At 40.0% G+C, this 27,165-nt stretch overlaps 1 protein-coding gene across 1 annotated transcript in view; it reads left to right on the forward strand.

Moving 5' to 3' along the window:
- The window catches only part of WIF1 (WNT inhibitory factor 1), a 68,477-nt gene extending 42,272 nt beyond the window's left edge, over window positions 1-26,205 (forward strand). Inside the window, exons 4-10 of the mRNA XM_045873037.3 lie at window positions 8,153-8,293; window positions 9,450-9,545; window positions 10,742-10,837; window positions 14,818-14,913; window positions 21,369-21,464; window positions 22,176-22,271; window positions 25,375-26,205. Of these exons, the coding sequence (XP_045728993.1) occupies window positions 8,153-8,293; window positions 9,450-9,545; window positions 10,742-10,837; window positions 14,818-14,913; window positions 21,369-21,464; window positions 22,176-22,271; window positions 25,375-25,496 (743 nt within the window). The 3' untranslated portion in view covers window positions 25,497-26,205. The remainder of the gene's footprint in view (window positions 1-8,152; window positions 8,294-9,449; window positions 9,546-10,741; window positions 10,838-14,817; window positions 14,914-21,368; window positions 21,465-22,175; window positions 22,272-25,374) is intronic.
- The last annotated feature ends 960 nt before the right edge of the window (window positions 26,206-27,165 follow it).

Below are 27,165 nucleotides of genomic sequence, written 5' to 3' on the forward strand. Positions count from 1 at the left end.
CAATAAGTATGAATTAATGTAGTGTCCATAAATGTGGCAAAGATGCAAAGCAAATAATTGGGGGGAAATGGGATACATCGAGAAAAACTTCCCGCAAATGAGCATTGTATTAAACAGGAATTTGAAGGAGCGAGGAGACATGGAAAAGTGGGAGAAAAGGGTTAATATTTCAGAGCTGATCATCCTTCTCTGCTGAGAAAATATAGTATGGGGTATTTGTTTAGAGCTGTTCGGCCTGCAAAGTAGGAGCTCATGCCTTATCCAGTTTGAGTTCTAGGAAGGAGTCAAGGCCAGAATTACCACTCCATTCTACAAATTAGAAAATTAAGCCTTCTGAGGCTTCACTGACTTTCCCAAAGTCATATATGAGTAATAAGCAGTGGAGCTGAGATCAGGTTTCATGACTTTCAGAGAAGTACAGAGATCATTTATGTTAACATGGTCAAATACATGTTCATTTCTTTCTGGTCTTGAATATATATTTTTCCATAGTTGTGATAATATTATATATTTAGTTTTGCACTATGGTTTTGTTTTTGTTTTTGTTTTTTTGCTTTTAACATTTTAACATAAGCATTTTCCCATGTCATTTTAGATTTTTCCAAAAGTTGTTTTTTGATGCCCCATTATCGATTTTATGAACATACCCATAATTGGTTTACTCATTCCCTTATTGTGTGTTACTTAGATTGTTTTCAGGGTTTTCATACTAGAAATGTCACAATAAACATGTTTTTAAAGTAATAGATGGTCACTGAGTAGGAGGCCCTGTTTGTCTTATTCATCACGACTGCCAACACAGGGCCCAGCACAGAACAGGACTTCACAAATATTTATTGAATTAATGTTTGTACCAAAATCTTGGAGCTCATCTCATTATTTTGTTAAATAGATTCTTAGAAGTACAATTATTGTGTCAAAGGACATGAACTATGAACATTTCAAAAGGCTTTTAGAACAAATTGCCAAAATGCCAAATTACTTTCCACAAAGGTTGTGCCCATTTGTATCCTGGTTAGCAGTGGGAGAGGGCCTAGCTCACCATAACCTCATCAACGAGGGTTATTAATCATGTGAACTATTTTGCTGACTTAAAAAGTGAAAAGAGGTTTCTTAGTGTTCTTTTAATTTGATTTTTTTATTCCAACTGAGGTAGAAGACATTTTCCTGTATCTATTAAATGATGTAAAATGTCTACTGACCATGCTCATTTTTATATTGAAAATATAAAATAATTTATTGACTGCAAAGCTCACTATATATTAACTATTTACACTTTCTGGCATATTTTTCAGTGTATTATTTATTTTTTTAAGGTGGGGATATGCAGAATCTAAGTCTACGTGATCAAAACTGTCTTTCCCGTTGTCATTTTTGTTTTTCTTTTTACTTCTGTGCTTGGAAGTTAATTCTTATTCCAAAGAGCAGTTATGTGATAATTTACACATGCTTCTAGTATTTTATCAAAATTTCTTTTGGCAATAGTATGAGGTAGGGCTCTCATTGAATTATTTTCCTGAGTATTCAGCTTTTCCAGTGTGAGAGATTGAATTGATTCAAGATATGCCTTTTATTTCACATTAAGTTCTTCCATACAAAGAATTTTAGAGTTTACTATTTGTTCTAATAGTGCAATATTTTTAGTTTTATAATATTTTTAAATAACTGATATCATAACCCTGTCCTTTTTAAAAAAAAAATTAGCCTTATTCTCTTAGCGGAATGTTAGAATAACTTTGATATCAAATGAAAATCTCAATAAGCACTCATATAAATCTATACAATAATTAGGAAATCAGATAGCCTTGAAAAGTCCATTTTCAGGTTGCAACCATCTACTCTTTCTGGTGGATCTCTATTATCACATCCCAGCACTGGAAGAGCTGCAGACTAAATAAGCAGAGTTTTTTCTTTTTTCTTTTCTTTTTTTTTTTTTATGCTTCAGATATCTAATTAAACCTTCTTCTCGTTTTTTTTTTAATTTTATTTTATTATGTTATGTTAGTCACCATACATTACATCATTAGTTTTTGACATAGTGTTCCATGATTCATTGTTTGCGTATAACACCCAGTGCTCCATGCAGTACATGCCCTCCTTAATACCCATCAACAGGCTAACCCATACCCCCACTCCCCTCCCCTCTAAAACCCTCAGTTTGTTTCTCAGAGGCCAGAGCCTCTCATGGTTCATCTTCCCCTCCGATTTCCCCCTCCTTCATTTGTCCCTTCCTACTATCTTCTTTTTTTTTTTTTTTTTAACATATATTGCATTATTTGTTTCAGAGGTACAGGTCTGTGATTCAACAGTCTTACACAATTCACAGCCCTCACCATAGCACATACCCTCCCCAGTGTCCATCACCCAGCCACCCCATCCCTCCTACCCCCCACCACTCCAGCGACCCTCAGTTTGTTTCCTGAGATTAAGAATTCCTCATATCAGTGAGATCATATGATACTTGTCTTTCTCTAAGCAGAGTTTTTTCAATTTCCTGGCATAAGTACCCATGTAGGTGTAGACAGCAAGAGTGTGAATTTGGGTTTCTCTTGGGTCATCCCAGTGTTGAAGTTACAACTAGCAGCCCTTCCAGAGTATTTGCTTCCAATCCAGATGGGTTTGGGGTTCTAGGAAGTTCCTATGAAGGAATGAGGCCTTGAATTCTGGAGATAAACTCACCTGAGATTTGTAGCCCCAAGGCTGTGGATATCCCATTCCAGATCCATGGGCATCCCTATTCCACACAGATGGCATTGCTATGTAATCACATACTGCTACATCACGGAGACAAGAACATTCTTGGAGTATGGCCATTACTCATTCTCATGCCATGTCACGCTGTGTTTCTTTTTAGTCAAAGATAATTTTTTTATTAAATTTTCTTGATCATATTTTTTGTTCTTTCTTTTTAGAAGCAGTCAGGAATAAAACAAATACATGATATATCTCAATTTCCATTTTATATTCTTAAATTTTTCCTTTGTCGTTTTCTGATTATTAAAGGAATACAAGCTCATTGTAGCCCATTAATTAACTAAATTAATTATACAGTTACACCTGCTCAACTTACAATAAATCTTGCTTCTTTGGGTTTCCAATTTAATGCTTGTATCCTAAATCTTCCTAGCCTTATTCATTTTAGTGTCTAGTAAAAAAAGCTTACTGAAATTCTATTTCTTCAGATATTGAAACAATCCAATTTTGAATATATGATGTGACAATATTTTCATACACCATGCTGAGATAAAACTTCAATTTCTAATAATCTAGAATCTTTATAAATAATAAAATTTAGGGGGAAAGTAATTGATGCTTTGGACAAGGTAGGAGTAAAAAGGCTAAGCCTTCTTCTGGGCTGAGGTGACTTGCATGCACACACACACACACTGCATGTACAACCCCACCCCCCTGCATATAGGGTTTTGAAGGCAGATGTAGGATTTGTTCGCAGAAATGCAGGTGCAAGAAGTTTATGGGAATTTTAGCTCATTGCAGGGCAGTTATTCATTAACCTTATTAGCTCAGTCCCCACAGTAGGAGCAGTAAGGGTACCTTGAATTATTAAAAAGTAACCAAATCAGTGTGTCTTTGCCCCTAAACATCCAGGTAGTATTCATTATTCTACTGGTCTATTTTATACCCTCACGCTGCTAAGTTGTTCTTTCATCCCCCCAGACTCCTCCATGCCAAAACATTGCATGAAAAAGAAAACTCTTGATCTTTAGCAGTTATGAAGTGCCTGCCTTCTGGCATCTGAAGAAAACAAAAACAGGAAATACAAACTGCAGGTTGCTTCAGTAAAACTGGATAACAAAAAACAGCTCCCATCAAGCCAAGGCTTTACCTCTTTGAACACTATTTCTGTCAGACCATGAAACCAACAGAGCAGGCTTGTTTCTCAACCAAAGACTTCCAGGAATTCCATGTCTAGAAATTTTTCAATAGGTGCTAATGCTGGAGGGACCCCAGACCTCAGGAAAGAGTGAAGCCCAGGGAAGGGGCTCAGTATTCGCTGAGAGAATGAATGGCGGCCAGCACAGCTTGGGACACTGATGACTATATTGTGATCTTGTGATCGCACAGCGAATGGTGGTCACATGGTGCCGCGGATGAGCTCTCTCTCCTCTCTCATCTCTTCCCTCGTCAGGGCAGTGGCTCGCGTGACTGGAGGCCCCCATCCCAGCGCGGAAGAGGAATACATTGGCTGTTTACTTCTATATGAGTTTAGTTTGTGTGCAGTCAGCTGCACATCAGTGTGTACTTGAACACCCTGTGGGTTGTGTTCAATCTGCTTTAGTTTTTCTGAGTTGTTTTAATTTACCTCAGCTTCAGTTATACAATCTACACTGCCCTAGAATTCACAACATCTGGACTAATTTCATCTAGCTTTTGGTAAAAGTGGGCCTCTACTCATATGCTTATTGTTGCAAAAACACAACGTAACTGTCACGTTTCTGTTATTTCTTGGAAGTAGGGCATCTGTGCTTTTTCTTCGAGATCTCTTTTTCTTTGTGTGTGTGTGTGTTTTTCTGCATGCACACTGTTCCTGTCTTATACTCTGTATCTCCCCCTGTCTATGGTGAATTTCTGTCTGTTTATGTGTATGTTGTGCTGGTATGTGTGCAGGTGTGTGCCTGTGTGTATAAAGGTGTATGGGTGTGTCTCCCACAAGGTCTATCTCTGTCAGTGCTTAGTTTGTGATGAACATGCTAGGTGCTGGAATTACAAAAACAAATAAGATATGGTCCTTGCCTTTGAAAATCTCATCCTTAGCGAAGGATGCAGAATCATAATTAAATCATTATATTATAAGCAATCATATATAGAGGTGTTGGTGAAATACGTAAGTGAAATGATTTAGGCAGGGGGTGTTAGGGAAGGTTACAGAGAGCAAGTGCTCTTTCATTTTGGTCTTGAAAGATGAGTAATAGGACATTGGACAGAAAAGAAGAGAAAGAATATTCCAAGCAGCAGGATGGGGGTGTGGAGTCAGGACAATGCGGCCAAATACCACATGTTGAGAAACAGAAAGAAATCTAATTTGGGTAGAGCACAAGTTGCACAAAAGTCAATTACTAAAGCTGAGGCTAACTAAAGTCAGGTATTGTTTTTTGGTTTTGTTGTTGTTGTTTTTATTTGGGGGGGAGAGGCAAAGGGAGAGGGAGAGACAGAATCTTAAGCAAACTCCCTGCTAAGCGCAGAACCCATTGTGGGGCCTGATCTCACAACCCCAAGACCATGACCCAAGCCGAAACTAAGAATCAGACACTCAACTGACTGAGCCACCCAGGCACCCAGGTGTTTTTTTTAAGCAAATTTTTTGGGAACACTTTAAAAGGTATAATTACAATTCTTATTACTTGAATGGTCTTATAGATAAAATTTATAAGCAGAAAGGAAGACAGGTAGAATTTGCACAAAAAAAATAAAATTTCTATTTCATGTTTTAACACTGAAAAATAGGCAAGTGTAATTAGTGTAATTTACGTATCTTTTATTAATTTTTACTTTTATTTTAAAAGTTAATTCACAGAAACTCATAAACTAGGTATCTCCTAACTTTTAAACTTTATTTCCTGGTTCCTTTCAAATCATTCTGTATTGAGATTCAGACCGTAATTATGTTGACATACCTCCTGTTTCAAAAGAGATAGGTATGTGTTGGTAAAACTTTTCCACCTGGGCTGAGGGAGTTTGTGATGTGTTCATTTTTAATTGAAGTTGCATTTGTTAAGTTGTGATTATAAATATGTAAAGAAAATAAGCACAGTTTTAAACCTCGAGTGTTAGATCTTTAAAAGATGAAGAGGGAAAGTATTTCATATGAATATTAACATGAATTGGACATAATTTTAGATTAGTACAATAATTCTTAGAGATAGCTTTCCTATTGGTTTACTAAGAGAATAAAGATGCTACATCTTTAGTTCTCTGCCAAGATTGCCTAAAGTTTTTCATTCAAAAATATAAAAGACTTTTTTTCTTTTGCATTTGACAGAATTAGGCATAACTATGCTACATGAGTGAGTGCTTTGATGAGGTTTTTTGTTGTTGTTGTTGTTGTTGTTTTTGAGAGAGGGAAAGAGAGAGGGTTGGGGCAGAGGGAGAGGGAGGGAGAGAATCTTAAGCAGGCTCTATACTGTGTGCAGAGCCGGATGCAGGGCTTGATCCCATGACCCCGAGATCATGACCTGAGCTGAAACCAGGAGTCAGATATTCAACCCACTGAGCCACCCAGGTGCCCCAGGAAGTGCCTTTTTTAAGTAGGCTGCGAAGTGGAGGCTGAATAAGGTCCAGGAAAAAGATGCACCTGGAAAATAATAGTTCGGCTGATGACATGTGGTGAGAAAATTCGGAAAGTTTTATCTCTGAGAATCCTTTCAGGTTCTTCCATCCTTTTATGCCTCAGGGCAGTTTATTGACCTCCCCATCCATGCAAAAGATTCATGAGAACAATTAACAAAATTTTAGAACTGAACCAAGTGAAAATGCACTGGAAGAGTTAACAATTGAAAGAAATTTGTCAACCCTTTTGCTTCTTTTTGAAATGTAAATCCCTACAGCGGATTTTTGTGTTTTGTAAATTGGCATTTTCATGTATAAGATTTCATTAAACCAAGGCTTTCAGCGGGGAAAATTTTACTTTGAAACTTCAGACACAATTTTGGTTTTCTCTCTCTTATTACTTCTGTTAAAATGTCTAAATACCATTTAATTGATTATTTGCAATGCTCAGATCTCAAGATTCAGGAGAACTGGAAATCCATGTTATTTTGAGAATGGCACTTTAATAAACACGACAATGCCAAAGCCTTGAGAAGGGTTTTTGGTTGTTAAGCCCATTAAGAAGATTATATGACCAGGTCATGTGCAACACCTTATGGAAGAGCATACCAATTTCCAAATCATTCCTTCTTATAAACCTAGGGGAAAGGTTTATGAAAACTCTAAAGGAAAAGGATTTTTCTTGCCTTGGGATGATTTCCCCAATCTTGGCAGTAACAATAACCTGCCATATAGAAACAAAATGAAGCAAAATTTCAAATATCTACCTATTAGCAAAATTTATTCCTGTTTATAAGGAAGAACTAGAGCCTATTGTATCAGTTAGATCAGTATTCCCCAGTGGATATGTTATGATAATCCAGTTGATTTTAGAAATTTACATAATTGAGGGCTCAGTCAGTTAGGCGTCTTCATTCTTGATCTCAGCTCAGGTCTTGAGCTCAGGGTCGTGAGTTCCAACCCCACAGCAGGCTCCATGCTGAACATGGAGCCTACTTTAAAAAAAAAAAAAAGAAGAAATTTACATAATCAATCTCTTAGCCAATGACCTGGTCCATTTTCCACCCACTGACTTGTGGGTAATCCACAACTGGTGGCCTCCTTGCTCTCCCAGTACACCATCATCATTAGTTGCCACTCTTTGCCAAGTCAACATCTGCTTACTCCCAAGCGATCATTACACTCACACACACACATGCACACAAATGGCTCATTCTTAGGAACCTAAACCATTAGATATAAGCCTATTTTATCACACCAAACTCCCTTCTAGATCCCCAAGATATGAACACTTCTTAATATTAACAAATAGCCTGAGAAAATATTAGCTTTACTAACTCAATCCAATAATTGGAGTCTAGTCTGAGTCGTAGAATATTTCCAAAGAAAATATTGTGTCACTTTTTACAGAGTAAAAATAAACTAGTGCCTATGGGTCCTTATTTAATAGATTCTGGAATACTGTTTTTTAGCTCTTTTTGGATTATATGGAGTCTGGTAAAGGTGCCCACAAGGTTTCTTTCCCTAATTAATCAATCTGTGCTACCTATTTGCACCTTTATTTTTTAGAGAAAAACTTTTTTTTTCAAGATAGTACAAGCCCAGACTAGGAACAAAATATCCCAGATTCCATATTAGGAGGGCACAAATTAATGAGTCATTCATTCTTTCTCCACCCAGCATGATATGTAAGTTCTGTGGAGAATGCCCATATGATCAAAATACAGTCTCTACTCTGGTGGAGATACAAGAATATCAAATAATGAAAGTGAACATTTTTGCTTTGCTTTTTGTCTCTCTTACCAAGATTTCTATACAACTGGAATCAACTAGATAAACTGTTTCTCTATACTTGCTTTTTCCTTAGTTGTTCAAGTCGGTTTCCCGTGTCTTGGAAAACAAGATGGAGTGGCAGCATTTGAAGTGAATGTGATTGTAATGAATTCTGAAGGCAACACCATCCTACAGACGCCTCAAAACGCTATCTTCTTTAAAACATGTCAACAAGGTAGGGCGCCTGGGTGGCTCAGTCATTAAGCGTCTGCCTTCGGCTCAGGTCAGGATCCCAGGGTCCTGGGATCGAGTCCCACATCGGGTTCCCTCCTCGGCAGGAAGCCTGCTCTCCCTCTCCCACTCCTGCTGCTTGTGTTCCTGCTCTCGCTGTCTCTCTGTCAAATAAATAAATAAAATCTTTAAAAAAAAAAAACATGTCAACAAGGTAATCAGTGATCACCATCAAGAGAAGGCTCATAAGGCTTCCAAGTGTGATGTGGGTAAAATAGATAGATAGATAGATAGATAGATAGATAGATAGATAGATAGATAGATAAATAGATAAATAGATAAATTTTTTGGTATTATTATTATAACCACACCAGTGGGTGGAGGGGCTGGTTACTACAGGGTCCAGTATAGTACTAAGAGATTTTCTCTTCTATGACACCACTCACAATTTTAGGAACTCCCAATAGCCCTTTAAAAGCCCTCTCTTCTACCTCTCTCCTTCCCCTCCTCCAGCACCATCTTTGGGAGTCCCCAACCTCATAGCAAGGTTGCCAGTCATTACCAGCATCTACCATCTATTAGGGCAATACCACTCATACCCCCACCACAAGCTTGGTGCTGCTGACCTTCCCGGAGGACAGGGTACCACCATCACACCAGCAATCTCTGCCAGACAAAGGCATCTCACCCTGATGCCCATGTAAGCATGAAGGCCTAGATTTTTTTCCCATCTTGATACAAGGTTTTCCAGCACAGAATTTAAACTCTGGAGGCTTTCAGTGCTCTAAAGATGAACCAAAAGGCCATTCCACCCTCTGAAAGTGAACATTGTGGGTCTTATCATTTCTTTCAGTGTGAATTTAAGAAGGTACAATAGATTGATAGGTGGGGATGAAGGCAGAATAAACCTTGCTTTGCCTTCTTCCATGAGCCCCCTACTGTTGGAAGTAGAATTGAGAGAAGCAAAATCTGACTTTGATGAGGATTTAGTGAAGCACAAGAGGTATAGAGAGAATATAGGTAGAAGTTATCAGTATTCAGTAAATGATGGTTATCGGTGCACTGGGGGGAAAAGTCACCATGAACCTCTTCGTGCTCACTGTAATTCACCCAACACAATTTCAGAGGTGTCCATATAACCTTGTTTCTTGTTGGTGAAGCCGAATGCCCAGGAGGGTGCCGAAATGGAGGCTTTTGCAATGAGAGACGTGTCTGCCAGTGTCCTGATGGATTCTATGGCCCTCACTGTGAGAAAGGTAAAGAACGGAGAGAGCCAGCTACCCTCGCTTGCTTCCTGATGAAATTGATATCGTGGGGCACCTGGGTGGCTCAGTTGGTTAAGCGACTGCCTTCGGCTCAGGTCATGGTCCTGGAGTCCCTGGATCGAGTCCCGCATCAGGCTCCCTGCTCGGCGGGGAGTCTGCTTCTCCCTCTGACCCTCCTCCCTCTCATGCTCTCTGTCTCTCATTCTCTCTCTCAAATAAATAAATAAAATCTTTAAAAAAAAAAAAAAAGAAAAGAAATTGATGTCACACAAGAGCCCCACATATGCTTTTTTAACATAGTCCTTGGAATTATTTTTGTGGTCATATCATAAGGATTGGTAAAATCTTAAAGAGCCACAGAAGAGCAGTTGGAAAGTACTTCTAAGAGTGGTTTTCTGTTAAATCCAATATATGGTGACAGGGGCAGAAAACGTTAGCACAATGTTTACATTCTTTGTGGCCACTACCCACCCACCCCCAATTTACTATTATATACACTATGCTTTGGCATAATCTTATGAAAGGTTTGAAGTTTTTCTCCTCCACTTACATTGGATTTAAAAAGCTAATATTACGATTGATTTGACAATATCTACTCCAATTAAAAGTAGCTTGATTTACAACTAAGTCTACACCTGAGTTAGGAAGTTGCTATAAGGCAAAAAAAAAAAGGTGAAAATCATTTGTATTGTAAGTACATCTATCTCAGTGAAATTACTATTATATGAAAGAGTTAAAGAGGAGAATGTGGACTAACCTCAGGATGCTCAAATACCAAGAGCTTATTTGATGAGAGTGAGCAAAATATTTTTCATCTTCAAGACGTAAGAATTTTTCTTGTCTGCATATATTTTGGAATTAGAAGATCTAGGAAATAGGGCAGGGAAAAATATTTACAGTCTTAAGAAAGCCATGTCTTAGTCAAAATAATGATTCTAGACAAATTTTCATCAGCCACTGAAATGGAACAATTCCAAAATTCTCATCTATGAAATTGGTAAAAAAGAAAAAAGGCCTCATTTACAATTCACAAATAATGTTTAATATAGCAAACCTGTATCTCTAAAGACTTTAAAGCCAACTACAAAGATCAAAAATGTAGAGCTCTTGTATTATTGATATTTCCAAAATGTTCCTTCCCTAAAACCCTACTTGGCCTTAATCAGAGCTCTCTCTCTCTCTCTCAGCCCTTTGCACACCACGGTGTATGAACGGTGGGCTTTGTGTCACTCCTGGGTTCTGCATCTGCCCACCTGGATTCTATGGAGTCAATTGTGATAAAGGTAACAGTTTCTTTCTAAGAACAAGGTTCTTTTTACTTTTTAAATGTTTAGTTAAAAGAAGTATATTTGATATATCATCACTCTCTGTAATAGCTCTGTAAATAGGGTATAACACTTCATTGGCTGCTATAATAACTTTAACCCCAAATTTTAGTGTAGTTCAACACACTCGAAGTTTGTTTGCACTCATAGAATGCTCCAGTGTAGGAATCCCTACAGTGGGCAGGGCAGCCCTTCACGCTATGATTTGGGGGCCCAGGCACCTTCCACCTGTGGTCCCACCTAGAGCTCTGGAGCTCTCTGGAACCAGTCAATGAGCAGAGAAGGAGATTGGAGTAGACACTGCTTTAAAAAAAAAAAAAAAAAAAAAAAAAAACCCTGTTCCAGAAGTGATCGCCAAAACTTCCACACCTATTCTTTTCCATGGAGAGGAATTCGCCTCATGGTCCTACTAGGTGCCCGTCCCAGATGCAGGCTAGAGAGATGTCATCCCTGGCTGGACAGCTGTCTCCCATGGACAACTTGACAGGAGGGGAGCATGGATTTTTGTGTGCCACGTGGGGTTTGGGTATGTCTTAAATCCGTTTTATGGGTGAGCTTCGAAGACTGAAATGAAAGCACCTGCTCCACATTTCCCAACTGACCAGCAATTCAATGGTCTGCTCACAGAGGACAGCCCTGAGAGATAGTTTCCCTCCTTCCTGTGACGTAACATCGTAGCCAGGCTTACTCTCAGAAAATGGGTTCAAACTTGGCTCTAAAATACTCAATGGACCACAGGCTGTATGAGATACCTATTTGTTTTGCCCAGTTCACATCTTTTATGGGGAAGAAAAACTTAAATAATATTATGCAAAGTGTATGTATTTAATGACATTATCCTTGTGTCAAAAATGCTAATTGCATGAGTAGAGCCCTGTTTTTTTAAAATAAATACATGCCGTAAAAAAGAAAGATGTGTTAGTTTTGAGAAGTGTCTCTTTAGTGATCATGCAGTCAGCACCAATTAAGATGTAAATGAACTGCTTTTTAAAAAAGAAGGAAAAACTCCAAGAAGACTCCCTCAGCATGAGTCAGAAGAATAACTTACAGGTGTCTGCTCTTTGATACATAAAGTACTTCGCACCTTTATCTGATTTTACATTCAGCATGAGATGTAAAGTTGAGATAAGAGATATGTAAAGTTGTATCTGCTTCATTCTCAGAGAAGCGAGATGAGGTTTACGGAGCTTCAATAGCTTGACCCGAACTCACATCTTCTGCTGTACTGTGTTGTCACTCAGCCTACCTGTTCGGGTCCCCATTCCTCCACAAGTAACTCTGCCTCTGGGCTGACGACTTGATCTCTCTGTGGGTCACACTTTCCCTGTCTCTAAATTGGGAATTAAGCCACTGCCCCTGGCTCCCCAGCCCCAAGCTAATCGAGATAATACATGAGACCATCTCTCTACCTTTTATTTTGAAGTGATGTAAAACTAGAGTATTTGGATTTAACACAATCTTAAAGTTTGAATTCATAAAGGTTAAGCATTAAGGACAAGATAAGAACAGCCAGTGAGTAAAAAAGTTTCTTTTTATTTGTCGAAATTTAGCACTCAGTATCTCTGCTCTTCCAAAATTGGGTAATTCTTGACACAGAATTAAGCTCAGATTATCACAAAACTGTTAGGAAATAGAGCAAATCTCCTTCAGAGATTTGGATAAAGAACTCAGGAATGAACAAGTTTAAAGAGATCATTTGTGGGTGCCTGGGTGGCTCAGTTGGTTAAGCGACTGCCTTCGGCTCAGGTCATGATCCTGGAGTCCCTGGATCGAGTCCCGCATCGGGCTCCCTGCTCCGCGGGGAGTCTGCTTCTCCCTCTGACTCTCCCCCCTCTCATGTGCTCTCTCTCATTCTCTCTCTCTCAAATAAATAAATAAAATCTTTAAAAAAAAAAGAGAGATCATTTGTGAGGGCTGCTTGCTGAGATGTGATCGTCATTGGCGTTGAACAATGGAGTACCAACTGTAATGTTTTTCTAACTCTACGGAGTCACAAACACTGCATGGTCACTGTTGAAGGAAAGTATGTGTATTCCAGTATGTTTTACATTTTGTAATATTTTACCTTTCAGATGAAAGATTTTTCCCTACTTGTTAGACTCCAGTAATTGTATTATTATTATTATTATTTTGGAAAGTCTGTTGAAATTCCACTTGGTCTCATTGGAGATCCGGGAATATTAAAAAATAATGGTTTTTACTACCTCAACAAAGAGATGCATTTATCATCCAGGAGGGAGTATAGAGCTTCTGAAAAATGGTTTAATTACTGGCACAGAGCTAGAGCTGAGCACAACATATTCGAAGCAACATTAAAGATTAACTTTCAGTGGCTCTTGGGACTTCCGTTGCAAACTTTAGGAAATGAGTAGTTAAGCCCTGGCCCGGCATGCCCTCAGCCCCAGTGAAAGTTAGCTGGTGTCTCAGGTTCATTCTCCTAGTCCAGAATCATTGCACAAGAGAAAGGTAGAGAAGCTTGTAAAGTATTATACAAATACTAAGAGCAGGGCCACATTCTTTAACTAGCTTTGTCATCATTCCGTGATTTCCAATTCAGCTCCCAGGTTCACTGCCTTCTATTCGTTAGAAGGGATAGTGCCCAGAGGGCTCTGGCCAAGCAGACCCTGATCCTGATGTTTTCTCATCTCTTCTTAATTCCCCAGGAGAAACAGGGACAAGTAGGGAGACAGAATCACACTTGCAAAAACAACTAACTGTAAAGCCGTAACAATCCTAACAGCAAGTAGCAAGGAGGAAGCCCAAAGAGCTGGTTCTCCTAAATCCTAAATTCTATACCCAAATGCTGCTGTTCCCCTCTGTATTGGGGGGCTGGGTTTGCCAAAACAATAGGGCATTGCATTAAGACGGGAGATACTTGTGATTTTAAACAAAAAGCTCTATCATTTAAGAAGCATGATATTTGCAGAACATGCCGGTTGGACTTCTTCTCCACAAAGAAAGCATACACATAACTTTTGGATCTCCTCTCTGATTTTCCTCCTGGAAGCTTACTTCAGCATTTGTTCATCTGTAGCCAGCTTTGGCCTGTTTTATATAGGACAAGAACAAATAGGCCCTATAACTGGAATTGCTGAGACTCCAAGCTCTCATTTTCCTCTCCTTTATAGCAGGAGCCAACTTGTCTGTTTTTAGCTGCTTGCTCTACCCTCGTCCCCATTTTTGTCCTCCCTTTATTTTAGGTGTGAGCAGTGAAATTCCAGAAGTTGACACGAAGACAGGGTTTAGGATGAATCACAAACAGTAGGATTATTACCTGGAAAATCTAGTTAATTGGACTCCCACAATAATCTGTCCAAGTAGCTGCTGCTGTTCCCCTGCGAATGGGATCTGAGGAGGATTGACAGTCTGTTCTTTTCTGAACACCAGCATTCCTTCCTCCAAATGTCCTAAAAGCCTGTTTTTTTAAATCCCTATTACATAAGATGAATCTCTGTTCTCATTCTGAAACAAACAAACAAAAAGTTGCTTTCTCCTTTGCCGGCTCCTAGTATTTACGGCCTCTCTCCCTTTCATCCATCCTAAAGTAAGTCTTCCCTTTTTTACTCTTCTTTTAGCTTCAAAAAATACTTTAGGGGGTTTATAGGGTTCTTTTTTTAAGGGCATAGATATTTACAAGAAAATAAAAAAGATAACTTTTTTTACACACCCTGCCTTTTTTCTCTAAGATAGAAGCCCCCGGGGGAGAATAGTGTATAATGTGTGTGCTATCCTATTATGTTGTTGGAACCTGCCACTGGTCAAGCAACTGGTTACAATTTTTGCATTTGCAAAGTGGCTGACTTGACTAAGTAAATGGGCAGGAGGCAGATGTCTCAGAAGTACCACCCCACTTTAAGTGAAGTTGGATTTTTTTTTTTTTTTTTTTTTTAAGATTTAACCTACTGTCTAATGCAATTACCCGTTATCCATTCTAATAGCAAACTGCTCAACTACCTGCTTCAATGGAGGGACCTGTTTCTACCCTGGCAAGTGTATTTGCCCTCCAGGACTAGAGGGAGAACAGTGTGAAATAAGTGAGTATTGACTTTCTGCATTCTCTTTGTTTCATGGGGAGGGGGGCAGAGGGAGCCTCAATACTCCACCTAACCCTATCATTTTATCAGTGAGGAAGCTGAAGCCCAGAGACAATGAATAGCTTATCGAAGGTCTCAGGCCAGTGGTTTCTTTACACTAGATTTAGCCACCATTCATTTTGGCTAAAGGTGGGGCAGTGGGTGCCATAGCTTAGCTCAGATGACTCTGAGCACAAACTCTGACTCAGTTACATCTGGGTTTGGGTTGTTCGGCATGTTGCGTTGTTTCTTGTGAGTGAGTTTGTCCCCTTCTCATTGTGCAGAGCCTCTCGCTTCAGCCTAGAAATGTAGACCAGAGTTTCGGGACAGGTGGATTTGTTTATCTACCTGCAGGCATAGAATTTCTTCCCTGAGTTAGACGGAGCCAGTGACCCATCTAAGAGGAAAGGATAGATTCAAGAAAAAGGGAGAAAGGGTGGCACAGCAATAAAAAAAGAAAAAAAAAGAACAAACTAACAGCACACACAACACGAATGAATCACACAGATGTTAAGTAAAGGAAAAAGTGCATACTGCACGATTCCATTTTTATGAAGTTGAAGAACAGGCAAAATTAATGGATGATAGTAGAAACCAGGATGGTGGTTGGGGGCGCAAAGGAACTTTATGGGGTGCCAAAAATGCTCTATATCTTGAATGATGAAGTATCACATGGGTGTTTGTTTAGGTAAAAAAAATAGCTGAGCTGTGAACTTAGGATCAACGCAGTTATGTCTTCATTGTGCATTCGTGGTATGTTTGTCATGCTCCCACACAAAGAAAGAAAAATGTAAGGGTGGAGTGTGGTAGATAATCACTGTTTTCAGAATCAGGGTATCCAACTGCTTATCCTGGCTCTGCCACCTACCGGCCGTGTAACCCTCAGCAAATCACTGAAGCTCTCTCCTAAATTCAGCAACAAGCCAACTGCCTCCTAGATTGCTTTATGATCCAGAAGACAGAGAACGCCAGTGCTCTGTTCAGGAAGGAGCAAAAAGAATATGAGCATGTCTGCTAAGGGTGCCGTGTCCCTGCCTTTCTGGAAGTTCTGGAATGTAGCGTTTGCATTTCCAGCTGTATTTTTTTTTAAGACTTTATTTATTTATTTATTTATTTATTTATTTATTTATTTATTTATTTATTTATTTATTTGAGAGAGACAGAGATAGCAAGAGAGAGCCTGAGCGGGGAGGAGAGGGAGAAGCAGGCTTCCTGCTGAGCAGGGAGCCAGATGCGGGGTTCGATGCCAGGACCCTGGGATCATGACCTGAGCCAAAGACAGACACTTAACCGACTGAGCCACCTGGGCGCCCCAATTTCCAGCTGTATTGTATCTGTAAAATACTGCTGTGTTTAGTACAACCATAGTTTCTGAAGTGGGTTGCAGTGGGCTCAAAATTAAGTAATATTGACTTCCTAGTTTAACTTTCAATCTCTAATTTATTTGAGTTTTTGTACTTTAATGAGTAGTAGATGAGGTAACCATTTTTGATAGAGTTCAAATGAAATACCTCTGAAGTTTCCATAGAACATGTAATTAATTTTCAGGATGTGGTGTCTGTTCTTATTAATTACCCTGCCCTGATAAAGATATCTCTGAACAAACTCCCCTCAATTTTCTCCCCGTAATTACTCTCAGACTTCACGTACTTAGCTAGATCATATTTACGAATCTTTGTTCTTGGGCTCATTTCTCTTCATGTAAGTATGTCCTTGGGTTTATGAAATTTCCATTAACAGAGACAATGATTTCTATTCCTTTTTTCCCTAACTGCACCAAAAATGTAGGCCTTTGAAGCCTTCTGATTATCCCTATCACAAGTTATGCTCAAATCCCTCTAGGAAATGTCCTGTTTCTGTTACAAGAACCACATTACTAAGAAAATATGGAGTTGAAAGTGCCTCTAGTACAGTAGAGACAAAAAGTTGAATTATGAGTTCTTATTTTAAAGTTGAGATGTAATTCACATACCGTAAAATTTACCATTTTAACACATGCTATTCAGTATATTCATGAAGTTGTGCAGCATCATTTGTCTCATTCCAGAACATGTCATCACCCACAAAAGACACCCTGTACCCATGAGCAGTCACTCCTCATTCCCTTTTCCCCAAGATACTGGAAACCACTAGTCTACTTTCTATCTCTTGAGATTTGTCCATTATGAGCATTTCATATAAATAGAATCATATAACATTTGCCCTTTTGTGTCTGACTTCTTTCACTTAGCATGATATTTTTGAGGTTCATCCATGTTGTGGCATGTATCATTACTTCCTCTTAATTGCTGAATAATATTCCATTGTATGGATATACAAACCACCTTTTGTTTATCCATTCATCAGTTGATGGACATTTGGGTTGTTTCCACTTTGGGGCGATTGTGCATAAACCTGCTGTGAACATTCATGTACAAGTTTTTGTGTGGACATATGTTTTCAGTTCTCTTGGATATATTCCTAGGAGTGGAATTGCTAGGCCACATGTTAACTCCATGTTTGATTTTTTGAGGAACTGCCAAACTGTTTTCCAAAGCCACTGTACTATTTTACATTCCTGCCAGCAATGTATGAAGGTTCCAGTTTCTCCACATCCTTGACAACACTTGTTATTGTCTGGTTTTTTATGAGATATATATTCTGATGTTACTTATATTTTCATTTCCCGTGGCCTCTCTCAGGACTGATATCTTCTCAAACTTCACTTTGACTTAATTTGAGATACTCTTGCCAGTTAACAAATAACTTCATGGTTAGAAATACCTGGATGTATAGAGTATACATTTACCCCGTTACTTAATGTTCAGAGACATCCCAAGGATCTTCAGTGAACTTTCAGCTAAAAAGTTTACATGGATTATTTATACTGTATTATAAATGAAGTTTTAAAATAACTTAATGGGTTCTTATTTTTATAAAAGTCCTCTGTAATGTAGTGAAAAGAAGGGGCACGTGCATCCCAATGTTCAGAGCAGCAATGTCCACAATAGCCAAACTGTGGAAGGAGCCGAGATGCCCTTCAACAGATGAATGGATAAAGAAGATGTGGTCCATATATACAATAGAATACTACTCAGCCATCAGAAAGGATGAATACCCACCATTTGCACTGACATGGATGGAACTGGAGGGGATTATGCTAAGTGAAATAAGTCAAGCAGAGAAAGACAATTATCATGTGGTTTCACTCATATGTGGAACATAAGGAACAGAGCAGAGGACCACAGGGGAAGGGAAGGAAAACTGAAGGGGAAGAAATCAGAGAGGGAGACAAACCATGAGAGACTCTGGACTCCGGGAAACAAACTGACGGTTACAGAAGGGAGGGGGGTGGGGCGATGGGGTAGCCAGGTGAAGAGTATTAAGGAGGGCACCTGTTGTGATGAGCACTGGGTGTTATACGCAACTAATGAATCGTTGAACACTACACCAAATACTAATGATGTACTATATGTTGGCTAACTGAATATAATAAAAAAATAAAATAAAATCTATGGGACTAAAAAAAAAAAAAGTCCTCTGTATAAAATGTCCTTTATTAAAAAAATTTAGAATACTAAAAAAAAAATTAGAATACTGAATAAAACAATTAAAAATCACCCATAATCCTAAGACCCAGAGATGATAGTTGTTGACACTATTATAAACCATTTTTGTCTGTTTTCTATGTGAAGCAGAGTCACGCATTTACGTTATCCTACAATCCGATGGGCAGAGGAAGTTTAATGTCCTTATTTTGTCGATCCCTAACTCATTGTCTCCCTGGAATCATCCACTGGTTATAGTAAAAATGCTAACATATAAACTTAGTCAAATCTGTTTGCCTTCAGGCAATGCTTAGTCTGTTTTAGGTAAAAATGTGTAATCTTTCAAGTTGGCTCACTTTCCCACTGTCCAATGGATAGAATTTGTTGCAAAATATTTTCAGGAAAAGGAAGTCAATGTTAAAGACACTTAGAGGATTCTGATTTTTAAAGCAATCAGACCTTCATGAGGCTTTGGCTTCATAAGATTTGATTTGGAATGGCCTTGGAACAGTCACCTGTAATCACATTTCTGCTGTGTGATAACCAAGAGAGAACATCCTTATTCCTGGCTGTGGTGAACCTAAGGACTCTCACTTCCCTCTGACCAAGAAAACAAAAAGACCCATGGAGCCAATGAAAAGGTTCTCTCCACCAGTCATTCTCTGTGATACCCTGGCTACCAAGTTCACCTCTCATTGAATGTGGGGAAATTTGGGCTCACCAAGCATTTCACAATAAGTACTGTCTTTTCTGCCACATAATTATTGCCCCATGTCTTGTTTACTTGAAAAACCCAAGTGCATGGCAGAGTACTGTGATATGAACCAATTTTGTACGTACAGTGGGGTCAGATGGTTCATTGATACAAATGGAAATTCAGAGTTAGGCATTCCTTTCCTTTAGGTAAGAGTTGGGATCTTGACCAAATAGTAAATGCTATTCTTTGTATCCAAACCTAGCAAAAGGAACCTTTTGGATTTTTAATGGTCAATGAAAAGGTGGTATTTTATTATTAAGGTTGTTTGATGCCTGTTTCTAGAACATCCCTGCATCAGAAAAACTTAAAGGTGTAATGGTATTCCAGGTCTTTGAGAGACTCTAACATCTCACTATTATGTCTGTATTGTCTGCACGACAATGGTCGATTTATACATGAAGAAAGTACTTTTGGATAAGTGAAAAGAGAAGCAAAGTGTTTCAGCAAGATAATTTGCATATGGAATTCATGTTTATCAAACATAGTGCTCGCTGATAAAACATAGAGTAGCTCACTTCTTTCGAAGGCTCATTTGACCATAAAAAGAAGAGCTTAGAGAATAAAAGGGTGTTGTTTTATAATAAAGATTTCATTTCTTCTCCTTATATATTGTAGTGAGTGTTCTGCTAAAATGTAAAAAAAGAAAAAGAACAACAATAAAAAAATCCAGACCCCTCCACTACCAAAACCTAATGGCTATTTGCTCTCTCTGGAACGTCATCATGCCCGTCACGGGATGCGGTCTCAGCTCTGGGTGAACAATCCTTTTTCTTCTACTTCTTTAAAACATTCAGCCTCAGGATGGCAAATTCTAGATTGCAGAAGGAGAATAAATAGCTTCTGGAATAAGAAGACAATCATTATATCATTTTTTACATTTCAGACCCCACTCCAGCTCTAAAACCCTGTAACCCAAAGAGCTATGAAAACATTAGCACTTCTCATTTGGCACTGACATAACAGAAAGAATGATGTATTGTGAGCATCTAAGACATTCTAGAAAAAAGCACAGGTGTGGGATGGGGCCCCTTTGGTGCCCTACCTCATATCTCCTCAGCCCGCCTTTCACTCCAGTCACTGCTGGGGGAACCTGTTTTGCACAGGCATAACCTGATTGTACCCCATCTTAACTGCTCCACGCTTCTCCTGCTTTCTACCCAGAGGCTCCTCTGAGTCCTACAAAATCAGTCTACACTCACATAGTGGCAGACTGGAAATGTGAGGAAGTCATCCCATAGGGTGACCCTCGATTAGCGGGAGACAGGTGCCAAAGAACAAATGCTCCCCCTCTCCCTTCTTAAAAGTGACTTGAAGGTGCAGTCTCCATGGCTCCTCAGAAGGACCCTGCAGGAGAGAGCCTGGGTGCCTATAGTAATGACCAACCCACACGCACACTTCTGTGTTGGCTTTTCCTCCTTCCATCCTTTGCTCTCCTTGTCCCCCATTCCGGTTTCCTAGGATCACTTTAGCAAAGAAACTCTCTGCATACAAGCCCTGCTCTCTGGAGCATCCTAAGCTAGGAAAGATACTGCTGGGTGCAGGTGTAGGCCTGCTTTCAGATAGAGTAACATGCAAAGTCAGAACTCAGAGAAAAGATCACTTAGCGGCTTATTCACATCTTAACTTGTACTGTATCTTAAATTACAAGCGTTTATGAATCAGAATTTTGTTCTGTTTATTAAAAAGTAACATAAATGTAGCATGTGGGCAACACATTTATTGTAGCAGATATACATTAGAAATCACAAGTAAAAATACGAGCCCATTTGTTCCAAGAATGAAATTCGAACAGTATCAAAGCCAGAGCAGGTCTGATTAAGTGGGAATAGCTACCATTTAAAAGCATTTATCCTCTGGGCGCCTGGGTGGCTCAGTCGGTTAAGCGTCTGCCTTCGGCTCAGGTCATGATCCCAGGGTCCTGGGATCGAGCCCCGCATTGGGCTCCCTGCTCAGTGGGGAGCCAGCTGCTCCCCCTGCTTGTGCTCTCTCACTCTCTCTGCCAAATAAATAAATGAAATCTTTTTTTAAAAAAAGCATTTACCCTCCAAAGCCCTGCAGTTCCTTTGAAAAATGTGAGGACCTCTGAATGAAGCACTGAGTTCCTTGCTTATTTGCATTCTCCTCTGTTTCAGGCAAATGCCCACAGCCCTGTCGAAATGGAGGTAAATGCATTGGTAAAAGCAAATGTAAGTGCTCCAAAGGCTACCAAGGAGACCTCTGTTCAAAGCGTAAGTAGCCATCCACGGAATCAGCCCGGGCTTGGGGATCTCCTCCTACACAACTTCTGGACCTACTGCATGTTGCCTAAGCATCACAATGAACCTTTCTTCACGGACATCTGTGTTCCCTTTATCTAGAACAAAGACATTGTCTGAAACCCATGCATGGGAAAACACAGACACATTCACACGCAAGCAACTCAGCTTTTTAACTATCCGGGGTTTTCTTAAGGAAAATGAGCTTCCATTCCAGCAGTTTCTGAGTCCTACTGAGCCATCTTTTGTGATTGAGAAGCATCAACTTTAGTTTGCCATCTCTCTTGGGCCTTTTTCCAAAAAGTCCCAAACTGACTTAGAGCTGGAGATTGGCTTAGAAAAAACAACAACAACAACAACAAGGGATGAAGCCCAAAATAAAACACATTCCTTTTTTGTTAAAGCTCTTTTTTTTTTTTTTTTTTTAATTTGAGACAGAGAGAGAGCACAAGTGGGGAGGAGGGTCAGAGAGAGAGGGAGAAGCAGACTCTCCCACTGAGCAGGGAGCCCAATGTGGGGCTCAATCCCAGGACCCTGGGACCATGACCTGAGCCGAAGGCAGACGCTTAACCGACTGAGCCACCCAGGCTCCCCAGTAAAACACATTCTAAAGAACTGCAGGAGAAGCAGCTAATTCTGAACAATGAAAGCTCAGAAAACACTTTCTATCTCCTCCGATTCTAGCTGTCTGCGAGCCTGGCTGTGGTACCCACGGAAACTGCCACGAGCCCAACCAATGCCAATGTCAGGAAGGCTGGCACGGGAGAAACTGCAATAAAAGTGAGTGAGTGGAAGACATCGGGAGAGACCGCCTCTAACTTGTCTTGGCTCCTGGGGCTAATGGATAACCCATAGCTCAGCCCTGCCTTCCGTGTTAGTAAAAGCAGCTTCCCCCTCTCTGCCTCCTCTCCTCGGTGCTCCCCCCTGGCCCCCTCAACTCCTTAAACCTTCGAGTCTAAGTTTTAGTGTCTAAGGGCAATGCAGCTGTGTAAATTATCACCACATCTATAAAACAGCTCCGTGGCTCTTTTCTAAGTGAAATCAGTAATTCAGGTTGATTTGGTCATACAGTGTGGTAACTATGAAAGAAATAACAAGTATAAGAGTTTAAACCAAATATATAGATCTATTTGGCTCTGATTTTATCCTTCAAGATCTATCCGTGAGCATATAAAACATGAAGAATTTTGCTCTTTTAAGATCATTAAATGTTATTGGTTATGGTATACTTTAAATAAGATCTTTTGAGGCCAAAAAAAAAAAAAAAGAAAGAAAGAAAAAAGAAAGAAAGGAAAGGTCTATGGAGTATGGGAGAGAGATTATAATGGAGCTGAGCTTTTTAAAATTTACTGACTACCCAAAATGAGCTAGCTGTAGAGATGATAAACCACTGGCCTGTTTTCGACACAAAATGAAGCTGGTTAAATTCAACCATTTCATTTTGATTGATATCTTCTCTGTTCCAAGCAGGAATCCAGGCGTTGAAGACCTGCCAGTGAGCAGACAGAAAATGCCCTGCCTGGTGGAGCCCAGGTTCTAGCGGGAAGGACAGTCAGTGAGCAAGGGAACAAGCTAAACATTGTGGTTTCGGTACATCTGGCAGCTAGCATTCCGTCTCCTAGCTGTGGGCCCAGCTCCACTTTTCCTTTGAGGGAAGGAAGGCTTCAGTCATACAGTAGCCTTCAAATGTGGAAGTTCAGATTGTGCCTGTCACAGTGAGTCTCCAAAATAATGGACACAAATGGAACAGATCACCTTCACATCCAATGTTTTTCTAGATCTGCAGTCTCCAAAGTGTGGTCCATGTAGCCCAGGGAGTATGGAAATGATCAGTTAGGTGGATGGAAAAGACGGATTTGACAATAGTTTTTTATTTTATGTTATTTTATTATATTTATATATAAACATAGATATAAATATATTTATATATCTCGATCCCAAATCTCTAATTTTTGTGCATATTTTATAATGTTCACATTATATTATTATGATGTATATCTAATATACTTATATGTAGGTATACATGCTTTTTTGTTTGTTAGTTTTAAGGCTGGTTGGTGTCTGGTCTAGGCTACACTAAGCCATTGGCTTGAGTCTTGTCAGGCGCTAAATTGACTAGATGGTAGATTGAATTGGCTTCAGGTGGGTGTAGCTTAACAAGCTCCTCTGGAAAATAATTCTTTCCCCAGATAGTAATGGATGAATTGTATCCCTGCAGGGACACACTTGGGGGAAGTTTTGGGGGGGCTAAAAGACCTATAGAAAAAGAACCATTTCTAGAGACACTTTGGGAGAGAGTAAACCAAATCCTTTATGCCACCCTTAACTCAGGATGCAAGTAACTTTTGAGACATCCTCAGGCCTAGGAATGGCCTGAGGTCACACTATACATCCCAGGAGTCAGTTACAGAGATCCTCAGGGACCAATATTTGGGACCTGGTGACCAAGAGTGATGGCTGAGAGTACAGCAGTCACACCTCCAAAAAAAAGGCAAGTCAGGGGCCCTTGGGTGGCATCGATGAGCAATTCGGACAGGTCCACCAGCCCCCACCCACCACCACTTCTCGACCTGCTGCTGAGAGTTTTGTCATCAATGTACCTCCCTCAGATCAAGGCGTTGCCTCAAGAAGATACCCTGGTGCCTGATTAAAATGCAAATGTGTTGTCCAAGAGAGGCCACCCAACCATTTTGTACATTTGCTTAGAGAATCAGAAAGAGGTTTATTTTGACCAGGGGGAGGTGACGAGGAAGCGCAGAGGCACGGAGTTCTGCTGAGAACAGACTCCCAGCGAGGTGACAGTCTGGGAGGTCTCAGGCACCCAGACATGTTACTGGGGAGGAGGACATTGGAGACAGACTTCCCGGCTGAGGCTCACCCTCCCCAGCAGGGAGGTTCGGGCTTCATGGGTGGCGGGGAGAACAGCAGGGTAGGGATTTACTCCAGCGCATTGTTGGCTCATGTTCTGGCTGTTCCTTGAGCTACTAGCCTACATACTGACAATTCAAAGAAACACATTCAGGAACAAAGTATTCTGTTCTCAGTAGTTACTTAATGGCATGCTTGCATTTAAAAACCACAGGGAACAAATGGAATGCCAAACTTGACTCTAATGCACAGGAAGATGGAGGCAGATTTTTTAAATGTGATTGCTGTCTTGGATCCGTTTTAGGAAATCAGTAGAAATGAGTCAGTGCCCCAAGCACCTCCAGAAGTTCACAAGTAGGAGAAAGGGAGGTCTGAAGTGATGGAAATTAGTGCTACCGTCTACTTAAACTAAGCTGGAAATGGATAGATGCCGGCCATGACTGAAACTGACAAATCCCCATTGATAAGGAATCCATTCAAATCATAACCCTTCTCTAAAATGTATCATGGAAGTCCTTACTTCTTACAAAATGCCCATTTTGTATAAATGCAATAGCCACACTTGATTGTGTGATCGATATGAAGAGTGGCCGTGTTCTGGATCAATATAATCGAGGCTGGTTTTGCAACTCAGTGAAAACGATCAAATCCTCTGCAGGTGCATCCCTGCTTTGGGGACCTCAGTGCCACATCCTTACCAGACCTTGGGTGGAGAAAATCCTTCACTCGAGCACATCCATCCAAACTTTGCATCAAGAGTTTCTGCATGACCAAAATCTATAGTGAGTCAGAGCTTTGATGGAAGCCAGATTTGATGGAGTTCCTAAAATGGGTTTCTTTTTTAGGAGAGATCTTGAACCTGTAACATCTCTTCATTCAGGTGGCTTTTTGTGTGGCTGTGGTCTTTCACTCTGGGTTGAAAAGGGAAAATGGATTTCATTTGAATGGTTAATAATGAATCTGAAGAGCCTGTTTTTGTAGTTTCTTTTCTTTTAAGCTGTGAATAATTTTACAGGGTACAGAGCCAGCCTCATGCACGCCCTGAGGCCAGCAAGCACGCGGCTCAGGCAGCGCCCGCCTTCACTTAAAAAGGCGGAGGAGCGGCAGGACCCACCTGAATCCAATTACATCTGGTGAACTCCGACATCTGAAACGTTTTAAGTTACACCAAGTTCACAGCCTTTGTTAACCTTTCATGTGTTGAATGTTCAAATAATGTTCATTACAGTTAAGAATACTGGCCTGAATTTTATTAGCTTCATTATAAATCACTGAGCTGATATTTACTCTTCCTTTTAAGTTTTCTAAGTACGTCTGTAGTGGGATGGTATAGATTTCTTGTTTCAGTGCTTTGGAACAGATTTGATATTATGTCAGTTGATCAGGTTAAAATTGTGTCTTTTCAGTTGTGTAGCCGGCGAATAATTTCCAAAATCACAATGCACTCACGGTGTCGAGGGGCTAGGGAACACTGGAGAAGGTAAATAGAACAAAATGCATAAATCAAGGGTTTGGATGGAGCAGTTAACCGTATTGAAGTTACAACATTTCTAATTTTACTGTCATGTGTTTAGACATTTGTCACATTTTTTAAATTCCCCTTGTTCTTAAACTCTCCATACAATATATTTTGACCTTACCATGATTCCAGAGAATTCAGTATTGAAAGAAAGAAAGAAGAAAGAAAAAAAAAAAGAACATTGTGGCAGTGGCATTTAACAATATAATATATTGTAAACACAATAAAATAGGAACTATAATGTATGGACTTTTGGCATTGGCTTGAAGCAATATAATATATTGTAAACAAAACACAGCTCTTACATAATGAACATTTTATACTGTTTGTATAAAATAAAGGTGCTGCTTTAGTTTTCTGAGGGTTGTATGGAGTGGTCTGTGCATGTGCTATCTTATGGAAAGAAAGTCGGTCGCAATGAAAACTCTGCAGTATCATAAAAAAGAGAAGATATATTCTCTGACCCAGTCCGGCTCCCCAGGCCCACCCAGCCCTCCCAGCCCTCTGCCCCTGCTCCAGCCACGCCGGGCTACACTCTGGGCACTAAGACCTTCCTAGGTTCGTCAGCCCCCATTTAGTTGGCACTGCTTTCAAGAAGTCCTCTCTAACTAGAATGTGTTGAATATCCCTTTAGTGGGAGGCTTCCTAAGACTTTCTGAAAGTGTCAGAATGTGGCAAATGACAAGAGCTACCATTTATTAAAAACCTATTGGTCCCCAAGAACATGATAGCATGTTGTCCTACAATCCAGTGAGGAAGGTATCATTGTGCCCTTTTACAGATAAGAAAACTGAGGTAGGGAGATACATAGCAATTTACCCAAGATCACACTTGAGAGGGACAGGTTTGAATTCATGTCACCTGACTCCGAAGACTTAACACTAGGGGGTTTCCCCACCTTCCTTTTGCTCAGCAAATGCAGAACACGAAACTCCACAAATCCCAGGCAGATACTTTCCAATATATTTTAGTCTCCTCATTCTCCCAAGGAAATGTGGACTTTATGTTATAGATAATCTAAAGCCTATATGTTTTTCTTTCGCTGGGCGATGGCATAATGACTTGTGTGGTTCAGGGATGTGACGTGTTATGGGAAGTGACCAAGGGAGGGGCTAGAAGCAAAGTGAACACGTCTTATTGTGGCGCTGGGCCACGGCAGTCTTCCTCCTCTAAGTAGCCAGAGCCCCGAGTGCAGCTTCTGCTCACGTAGACTTGGCGAAGCAGGCCAGGAGCCAAGGAGCTCACCCTGGGGATCCCAATATGAGAACCAACTGATTTAAGACTTGG

Source organism: Mirounga angustirostris, unplaced genomic scaffold (genome assembly GCF_029215605.1).
Source record: "Mirounga angustirostris isolate CCGP_5_RB_7025 unplaced genomic scaffold, mMirAng1.0.hap1 SCAF_5, whole genome shotgun sequence".
Classification (NCBI taxonomy): domain Eukaryota; kingdom Metazoa; phylum Chordata; class Mammalia; order Carnivora; family Phocidae; genus Mirounga; species Mirounga angustirostris.